The sequence below is a fragment of the Mugil cephalus genome, chromosome 13 (assembly GCF_022458985.1).
Source record: "Mugil cephalus isolate CIBA_MC_2020 chromosome 13, CIBA_Mcephalus_1.1, whole genome shotgun sequence".
Lineage (NCBI taxonomy): Eukaryota > Metazoa > Chordata > Actinopteri > Mugiliformes > Mugilidae > Mugil > Mugil cephalus.
Window position 1 is genome coordinate 14478829 of NC_061782.1, and position 9843 is coordinate 14488671.

At 43.6% G+C, this 9843-nt stretch overlaps 1 protein-coding gene across 19 annotated transcripts in view; it reads left to right on the top strand.

The window, feature by feature from the left end:
- pax2a (paired box 2a) overlaps positions 1 to 8727 on the top strand; it is a 28692-nt gene extending 19965 nt beyond the window's left edge. For 7 of the 19 annotated variants that reach the window (XM_047603800.1, XM_047603795.1, XM_047603794.1 and 4 more), the window contains 4 exons: positions 3019 to 3234; positions 4339 to 4440; positions 5788 to 5874; positions 6061 to 8727. In XM_047603800.1, coding sequence (XP_047459756.1) covers positions 3019 to 3234; positions 4339 to 4440; positions 5788 to 5874; positions 6061 to 6182 — 527 coding nt within the window. In that variant the 3' untranslated portion in view covers positions 6183 to 8727. Of the gene's footprint in view, positions 1 to 3018; positions 3235 to 4338; positions 4441 to 5787; positions 5875 to 6041 lie in introns of all 19 variants that reach the window. The other 12 variants (XM_047603804.1, XM_047603805.1, XM_047603811.1 and 9 more) reach the window with 3 other exon arrangements.
- The last annotated feature ends 1116 nt before the right edge of the window (positions 8728 to 9843 follow it).

Sequence of the window (9843 nt, forward strand, 5' to 3'; positions counted from 1 at the left end):
CTGTGTGTCCATGGATACAGCATGTCATGACTGGCCGCTGGTCTCTGGCTCCGGTCCAGAAACCTGAACATAGTAAGTAATGTGTATCAGCCTGCAGATCCTGTACATCTTTAATTCAGTGATTCTAATCCTAGCAGATGTTTTATGTTTCCACAGTTAAATGGGGGTTATGCCCAGTGAGAGTTCAGTGGTCTCTGTGCAGGCTAGGCTGGATAGTAATCCTTAGCAGAGCCTTTGGGATGACCAGGTGTAAATGGGCATCCCTCTGACCTAGTACGTCTCTAGCGGACATGGAGAGCTGGTGCTTTTTGTCCGTGCATCTATTTCTCAGTCTCTCCATGAGTTGGCAGTACCATCTTTTCTCTGCTGGGTGGCGAATGACAAGCAGCCACCTAACCTGCGGTGCCTGGTGTGTGGCCCGGTGACAAACGGCTTGTCTCAGCTCAGTTAGCGCCTGCAGCCGCAAGCTTGGAAATTAATGTTTATATCACCCCCCAAATAGCACGCTAACCTTTGAGCACACATTTGATAATGAATGACGTTTAACATGTGGACGGGGAAAGCTATCTGTCTCTACAAATATTCTTTACTCATTGACAATTGGATGCAGCCATCACAATTTCTCTTCCTTCTGGTATAAGAAGCAATTGCCGCTTTTCTACGAGTTAACTGAGCAAAAGCAGAGCTTTACATACTGTAGTTGGCTACACAATGTGGACGTTTTGCTTTGAAAATAAAGAAGAATAAAAGTTCTTTGCAGATTGAATGCCTGCCTTTGAAAACAAGAGTTCTACCAGTAAATGGTTTTCACAACAAAGTTGAGAGAAGCCCATTGTAGCTATATCTGGAAGCATCACTCCAAGGATAGTTGCAGGTTCTTAACAGTCCATTTCTATGGTTGATGGAGTTTGTAGATTTGGTATCAGTGGTGGAGCAGAGACAGATGTTGGAGAACTCTATACCATCTCCCCTCTCCCAGAGATGTGTTTGCTGTGGAGAAAGGTCCCCAAGGACTCTGAGTTTATCTTCTATCTCCATCATCAGGGCCTGTGATTTGACAGGCTCCCTTTACCCGGGCGCAGCCTCGTCTCCAGGACAATAAGCAACACCATGTCTGATTAGTTTCAGAGTTCAGTGGTCTTGAACGCAGCATTTGTATCGGTTGTTGTTGCGCTGTAACCCCCTGTCTGTTTGACAACGGTTGCTCAGGCGCTGAGAAAACAGAAGCCTACAGTAATATGCAGGAAGTCTCAGACACAGCGGAAACAGACCTGAACTGGACCTCATCCTTAACCTCCGATTGATGTCCAGAAGGTCTGGTGGGTCGTGCAACCTGACAACAAGGCTAAGAATGATAACACACTGTACCTGCATGAGCAAGCTTGCAAGGCATCTGAGGTGACAACAACTGCGCAAACCACTTTTCAAAAATGTGATACACATTGATTGGATTATGTTTTCCCTAAGCCAATTACCGTGTTTCAACATATTTTCTGTTTTACGATTCCTCTATATGCCGTCTCTTGGGTGGCTGGGGTGGGTATTCGTGTTCAGCTCAGTGTTTTAGGCTTGCTGTCACCATGAATGTTGGTAAAAATGGTAACGTCTGTGCAATAAAATGCTTTCATGGTGTTTCTGATAGAATCAAACAGTATTTGCTGCAGTGTATCAGTGAGTGCCTGTTTTCTGGCGTTGCATGTCTGCACATCAACTGCACAGTTACTGCTCTGAAAGTTTAAAGACTTTTTTTTTCTTTTCTTTTTTTTTTTCACATGTTAGTTATAATTAACTGAAGACAGACACTAAGCACTGGGGATTTGCCATCATTTCTGAATGCCCCCACTCCCAGTACATTTGTGACAAACTTGGACGTTGCAAAGTTTTGGTCCACCCAATTAAATGCAAAGCCTCATTAGAATATTTTGCACTCGTGCCAGAGATTCATAGCGACCGTTCTTTTTTAATGATCTGATCATACGTTAAAAGACGTACAGCTAACTTTGTGTGGTTTCCTCTACAGCTCTGACATCGGGTTGAGATGAGATGAATGCATTCGCTGTAATTGCTACACAGCCGTCTAAAATCCACATTTACAGCTGTCACAAAGAGGCAAAACCTGCTATAGCTTTCTTCTATGGGAAAGCAGCGAGTTACGTTGCCTGATTCTCTGGTATTAGGTGCTGACAATGTTGCGTCCCCCTTCCATAGAACAGCCCTTATCTTAATGAGGAATCGTAACACACAGTGCTGTTGTAAAACAACAATGATGGGGGAAGCAGCTAATGAGGCTATCATGGTCTCGGGAAAGAGCCATCTCTCCCTACAGGCCCCAGCAAACAGAACAGGCTCCGCAGTAGGCATGGCGAGGCCAGAGACAGAGCTCACATTGATTGCATAGGTTCAAGAGGCAGAGCCGGTGAAATGAAAGATGCCAAGACTCATCAGGCAAATTAGATCAGAGCGTAGAGTTTTGAACTGTCTGCAAGCCGATTGTTGGGTTATTTGTGGGAGTGATTTTGTTGTGAGAAAGCAGCCGTGAGATTATGTTGTTTGTTTTTCCAAAACCTTGGGGAAATTTTTTACGCATTTGAGCTTGATTGATCAGGCGCGATGTGTTGCTGCAACATTTCACTGGTGTATGTTTCCACTTAGCTGAGTGAATTACTGCTGGGTGCATATGAGATTATTATTATAAGCTATGTAAAAAACAAAAAAACAAAAAACAAATCAAGTGGTAAAGAGCGCTTATCTATTCAGTATTCATATAAAATGTCTAGTCTAGGGTTATTAAAAGAAAGGAAGTTCACTGCACTTCTTGTAATGTTCTTTATCTTTTGACAAATTAGATGTTTCTGCCTCTGTATAGTAGCTTCTTTTTTTTTCAACTGTCTGGGTATTTATAGAGCTGTACGTCCTTGTTACCATGTGGATGTCTGACCGTATGTACAGAATGTGTGGAGCTGCATGAATCACATCAAGTTTTTTTTTCTTTTCTTTTTTTTTTTGTCCACCTGCCAGACTCTCACCCGTCATATCCACCTTCCATGTGTGTAAAGCGGGAGCCCCATGAGGCATCCTTTGCCCCCTTCACCCCCTCCTCTGTTGGGGATTCTGCTCTAGCTGACATCTTGCCCCAGCAGCCCAGCCTCTCTGTAGATGCCTCTACTCCCAGCTACCTTGCCCATGCCCACGGCCCCTGCTACAGCCAGTATGCCAGCCAGCCTTTTATAGCAGGTACAACTTTATCCATAAAAAAAAAAAAAAAAAAACCCGTAGCCAAACAAAACTTCAATCGATCTCTCTCTGACTTACCTCTGTGTTCATTTTTAACACCAAATTAAAGCGGCTGCGTCTCAACTTGATACGTAGCCGTGCTATTGTGTATACAGGAAGACTGACTGTTTGGCCCTCATTAACAGCGACTCTCTTTCTCCCCCTTTCCACCCTGCTTTTCTCCACATCTGACCCCTTCCTGGTCTCTCGGCTTAACAAAAGCCCTCCCAGTCCATCTAGCCTCGTGACTGGCCCGAAGTCTGGGGGTGGGGTGGGTGAGAGGAGGCCAAAAGAGGGGTTGTAAAGGCAGAGATGTAGCGCTGATGCTGGGGCCTGTTTTGGGCCCATAGCTCCGAGCCCTGTGTGCCCCTTCATCTAGCCAGGCCCGATGCTGTCACTGTTAATTACTGGAGTGAATGCGGAGCAGAGAGAGCTCTCATTGGCCTGATGCTCCTGTCGGTTTCAGCTGCTCAGGACTCTAGTTTTGGCTCATGAAAGCAAGTATCTTCAGTCCAAATCACAGGCAGATTGCTCTATGACATAGCGATAGAGGAGTTCACCTACAGCATGCTGGGAAGTAGATGGACCACATAAACCATGGTGCAGCATTTTACATCTCTGCAGTTATTTTTAACATTTTCAGTTACTTTTAGACCAAATTCAAATAATCTTTCCTAAGAAATAGATGCATTATACGATATATGCATCACGTCTCTTCACTTTCACTTGTTCATAGCCTGCAACATTTTCACAAAACTTCTAATTGCAACATTAACGTAGCTGCCATGTCAAAAAACAGATTTATGTGTTATTGCAGGACAGTTGTAGCTGACTAAGCATGACATAGGCACAAACTCCCAGCCCTGGTCTCTATGTTAAGTGCACTGATTTGAAACCAGCGTCTATCTCCAGCCTTAAACAAAGAGCTTCTGTTGACTAATCCTAACCACACATGGGGCTCAGGATGCAAACCTGAACTGGTGTCAGCAGAAGAAAAAAAAAAAAGATTTTAATTCCGTATTTGAGCACCCATGTGATACAGAGCATCCTTTTGTGTCCCTGCAGGTCGAGACATGGCCAGTACCACCCTACCTGGCTACCCGCCTCATGTCCCTCCCACAGGACAAGGCAGCTACCCCACTTCCACACTCGCTGGAATGGTTCCTGGTAGGTGATGCTGCTTCCATTCATTTCATTGTCAGAGGTTATATGAAGTTGAGCTCACGTAAAAACACTTACACTAGCAAAAGATACGCCGCTGAGACAGTGAAGAGCGCTTAAAGCGTTGGCTCTTGGCTCAAACGGATTGAAGCAAGCTTGTTATAGCTTTGTTAGACTGCGGTTAGCATGTGGTTAGCGTCTGTGGATGAGGACATTAGATGAACTCGATAGGCGATCACCACAATCAGTGGCCGTGAGATAGGACAGTTCCTCTCAGTTACACTCCAGCTCCCAGCGCTCATTACCCTCGCCGTGTCCACACAGCGCACTCTCACCAGCCCCGTCGATAAACACTGCTTTTGCTCCTCTCCTCGCCTCCCCGGACACCCTGGGCTGCAGAGCGTATCTCTTTCCCCTCTACTTAACCTGCAGTTCAGGTTCACAGCAAACAGTTAAGGGTCAAAACACAGAGGCGTGGAGGGCCTGTAAATATTTAAATCACTATCTCTCTCAGGGATGAGTTCAAGTTACACAACCACCGGTGAGGATGCTATAGCTGCCAGCGTGTGTAGATCTGTCCTCCAAACAACTGAAAACACAATTCTCTTTATTGCTTGGAGACGTGTACCTTTCACGCTGACCCATAATCAAAGCAGGCATCCGACATTTACAGCAGCGCTCAGTGGTCACGAGGGTCGCATTTTAGGATGTGATGTAAAAGCTAATCTCAAGTAAAATTAAGAAAATGTACTATTCATTATTAAACTAAATGCCACTTTCCTGTGGATATACTAAGCCAAAAAAAAACAACACTTATAAGCACAAGTGTGTTCTTCTCTCTGGGTATTGTAGGCTTTTTTTTTTTCTTTTTTTTTTAATCTGGTGGCGAAGGCCTAAGATTTAGTGACTGTCCCCAAACACTGTTAAAGCAAAGGCCATTCTTCAGCAGCTTCATATAAAACCCCAGCCTTTATAGTCTCATAAAAGAAAGAAACCTGCGGACCCACAGACCCGCTCTCCTGATATCACCCTGCCGTCCTCTCCGCCACAACCTGCACACGGGAAGAAAGAAATTGAATCTATGAAGGAGTTTTGGAGCGCCGCCTTGCTGCTCAGAAGCGGGACAAAGAGTCCCAAGTTTAGAAAAGCAGGGAGGAAATCCATAAAACCTACGAGGGATTAATAACAGTCAAATGAAGGGACTGCGGAGGGAAATGTGGAGAACAAGCCTTGTTGTGACAAGACTCCAATGAAATGTGTTGAAAAGGCGTTTATTGCAGGTTAATGTTTTGCAAAATATCAGTAATTTCTCTTTATTAGCACTCCACTAATGATTACCTATTTCTTTTCTAGGAGGGGACTTTTCTGGAAACCCTTACTCTCATCCACAGTACACGACTTACAACGAAGCATGGCGGTTCAGCAATCCAGCGTTACTAAGTAAGTGGGTTTGCCTTATATAGTAGTAGTAGTGTGTCAAACTGTACACACGCTCTGTACATTGAATGAAAATTAAAACTCCGTGGAGCTATGCACATATGTAGTATGTGTCTCATTTGATGGTTGACCTTTGGTTTCCAACGGCTCGTTCTTCTGTTAACTTTCAGGTTCCCCTTATTATTATAGTGCCGCATCCCGTGGCTCCGCACCTCCCACTGCTGCCACTGCCTACGACCGCCACTAGTTACCCCGGAGACCAGCTCAAACTGCAGGGCCAGAGCTTCGGCCTCCATATTGTCCCTGTCTGAGAAACACTGAGGTCAAAGGGAAGCGAGGTGGCATCCTAAATGAAACCCCGTCGACGTACGTGTTGTGGAGGAAGGAAGGATGGAAGGAAGGAGGGAAGGAAGGAAGGAAGGAAGGAAGGAAAGAAGGATGAGGTCCACACTGTTGCACCCAGCCTGAGCGTAACACACTTTGGGTGAAAAAGGGCCCCCACATGGGCGTTTGGAACTCACCTGTCATGCCCTCACTCGCTCACTGGCCTGAACATTTCCAGAATGACTTTAAGAGATTATATAAATATATATATTATAAAATATAAATTGAAGAAAAACTGTGTGAAGAATAACATGTGGAAAAATGTTGTGGGTTTTTAATTTTCTTTGTTGCTGTTGTTGTTGTTGTTATTTTATTCATGGATCCTCACATTCCTTTATGTAATGAACTGCAGTATTTTTCTGCTCTGAAGAGAGAAGTCCAGGGTAGACGACAATGGTCCCATAGCTTGATAATGTAGCGACTCGAACCAGCGTTGCAGGGCGCCTCCGACACTTAATGAGATCCTGGCTCCACACTGTAGAACGGGCTTTACTCTGGTGCTTTGACTACGTCTTCTGCTCCCATCTTTCTCAGTCCCTCCTAAATTATTAGACAAACGCAGCATGCCCTCCGATGACCCTATAAACCAATGGCAGCATCACCTTCCCGGTGGCAAACAATCAAAACTATGTAAAAAAAATGTAAATCATTTTGCAAAATATCAAAAATATGGCGACCGTCCAACTCAAAAGGGTCTTGCCACAATTTTAAATACTTATTTATTCCTTTTCTGTCACATTTTTTTTTTGTTCTTTTATGTAAACGAATTATCAAAGATAGTGGTCACATTTCCCCTCCGGTCATATAACCTCAGCCTTTTTTGGATGTTTATTTTATTTGATTTGGTGCATTCACTTAAATTGAAGTTTATTTAACAAGTTAAAAACTTACCAGATGAGTTTCTGTTTTTCAAATAAAAGGGATAACATCGTGACCCGCGAACGAATCCTTTCAGTTCAAATATACTTCATTCAGCTTCTTAGTCCTACCACTAGATGCCTACGCAGTTTAGAAAGCTGTATGCAGTTGTGCAAATCGACTGCAGATCAGCTTCAACAATTGCCTTACAAACCAGTTTCATTCAACCTAAATTCACGTTCTGTTTGACAAAGTTAATTGCCTTTAAAAACACATATGCGTCATCCTCCACATGGGCTGAAAGGAAGTACCGATTCATTTTGCGTTCGGAAACTATTTTGTGAATGTACTCTTAACTACATTTGCCAAAGACTTAGTTTGATATTTAATATTTTATTTACAGTATATGTATGCATACTTAAAGCAGTATTATCTTTTAAACACGTATGTCATGACTTTCAGCGGACATGATGCGTATGACTGTAACAAGAAAAAAAAAAGGTGAAATTCAGTGACTCAATATTCCAACAAAACGCTGCTTTATAGAATGATTTGTGAATAATGTGAAGACAATTCTTCTCTGTAAATATAATGTCTCACACACACCATTGCAGTATCATACTAGCTCCCTTTGTAGATATACAGACTGAAAAAAAAAAAACATGCATTACATTTGTGTCTTAATGTAATGTTGTGCTCCGAGGAAAGGCACAACTCCTCTATAACCTATGGCTACGTCTATGGCAGGTTTGCTAACTTCACATAGGTTGTCTTTGTCATTTTGTTTTACTTTCATGATATTGTCATGATGATGTTTTATGTCACTATGCAATGAGTTTAATGGCTTTCTGTATCATCTTCTGTTGTTGGGCTCAGAATAAGTAATCCCCATGGAGAACAGCATAAAAGTAAAGAAAAAAAAATAAGACCTCCAGTGTGAAATGGATACTCTCTGGTTTCACTCTTGCTCCACGAAATCCCTCGAAATGAAGATCAAACTGAAGTCCTTGGCAACAATCAAAGATATTGTCCTGTTCGCTGTCTGTAGATGTTGTGATCATTATGTTAATCCAAATACAGTGATTTCCACGTGTAGCAACGCATCCACACTTATTCCCTGCCGCTCATCTCCGCTCCCTCCCTCCACTCGCCACCAGAACTTACAGCTTAACATATCCAAGATGAAGTTTTCTTTAAATGCACACAAGCTAATGCATCAGCTGGAACCAGGGTTACCTGTCATTGCTGAGGGCACCAGATAACAGAGAGACGGACCGTGGCCCTGCTCTTCAGGAGAAGCTATCCTCTACAAATTGCACTTGGGATTTGCCTATTTCTGTCTACTTGCAGCTCGACATATCTGAAAACGAAACACTGGCGCAGAGTGCAAGCCACCGTCATTCAGGCAAAGTCTTTGCTTTAGGAAGTGGAGCACCTCTGCAGGAATGGGTCTTCTGCTGTTGTAAAGATGATACAGGAGATGTGTCGTGGACATAAAAAAAGGATTTCTGACGAAAATCTATATGGAAAGCCTTGTGGCCTCAATCATTGTTCTGTTTCAGTTCTGTTCCAATTCTTTTTTGTGCACATGAGAAATAAATTCTTTTATATGTCCGTCGTTGACTCGGCGTCCCCTCATTATTAACCTCATAAGAAAATGATTCAGAGTTCAAGGTTCCCGGTGTAGCAATGCTGCTGTTTTATTTTATGAACAGTTCATAAAAGCACAGCTCTCAGATATGAAATACATGAAGGCTGCACAGCAAACTGTTTGTGTGCACCACTCGGGGGAAATTTGAGGAGATCATATAAATTACGGTTACTGTTTATATTAGTGTGTAGTAAAACGAGAAAAATGCATTTAAATGCACGTGTGTGTGGAAGAGGAGTGGGTTAAACAAAGAAGCAAGACAGTTGGGGAAGCAGGAGAGCATTTCCTCCCGCTTCTGAGTCCAGTATATTTAATGATGCATTGGTTTCATCCTGCTATACCACACTGCTGCCGCCTCACTTCCACTCTGCGCTCTCTACTCGGAAACGCACAAACTCAGCCAGTTGTAATTCAATTTCTCTGCTTCCTCTGCCTATTGTTTATTTCATGAATCCCCTGTGAAGCATCAAAAGCTGCTGTTTCTGTCAGCCCCTAACTGTCCTATGTGTTTGTCATTCAGGCCTTGTTAAGGATAAAAAAAAAAAAAAAAAAAAAACACGCGCGCACACACACATAAACTCTAACACTCCCTCTTCTCCCAGCTGAGAATTCCCAGTGGTAAAATTATTCCATTTAGATGGGAACTTTTTGTCACTACCCTGTCTAAATTGGCATATCTGCCTCTCTCGTAGAAACCAATAAACTGTGAACCCGGATGCATCTGTCAGTCAAGCTCATCTTTACTTTAGTGGGCCAGATGACAACAACAGGAGAGGAGACGCACACACACACACCAGCAGAACGGGGCCCACTGATTGGCTCTCATCAGTTAGGCATTACGAAAAGCACCTGTCATCCTCTGGGCTTCTCAAACCCGCGCAGAGAGGCCCTGTCGCGGGGGCCAGCGGGCCTCGCGCAAGATTTACTCAGACACTTCACCCTCATTGTCAACGTGGCTTGGTGATGCCCTACAGCTTGGCCTCTCTGGCACCAGTCATGTCTGACAGTGACAATATACGGAGCCAAATAAGGCAGGTTTTTAAAAAAAAGTGGACGGTCTGAAGCAGCGCCTCCCAAGA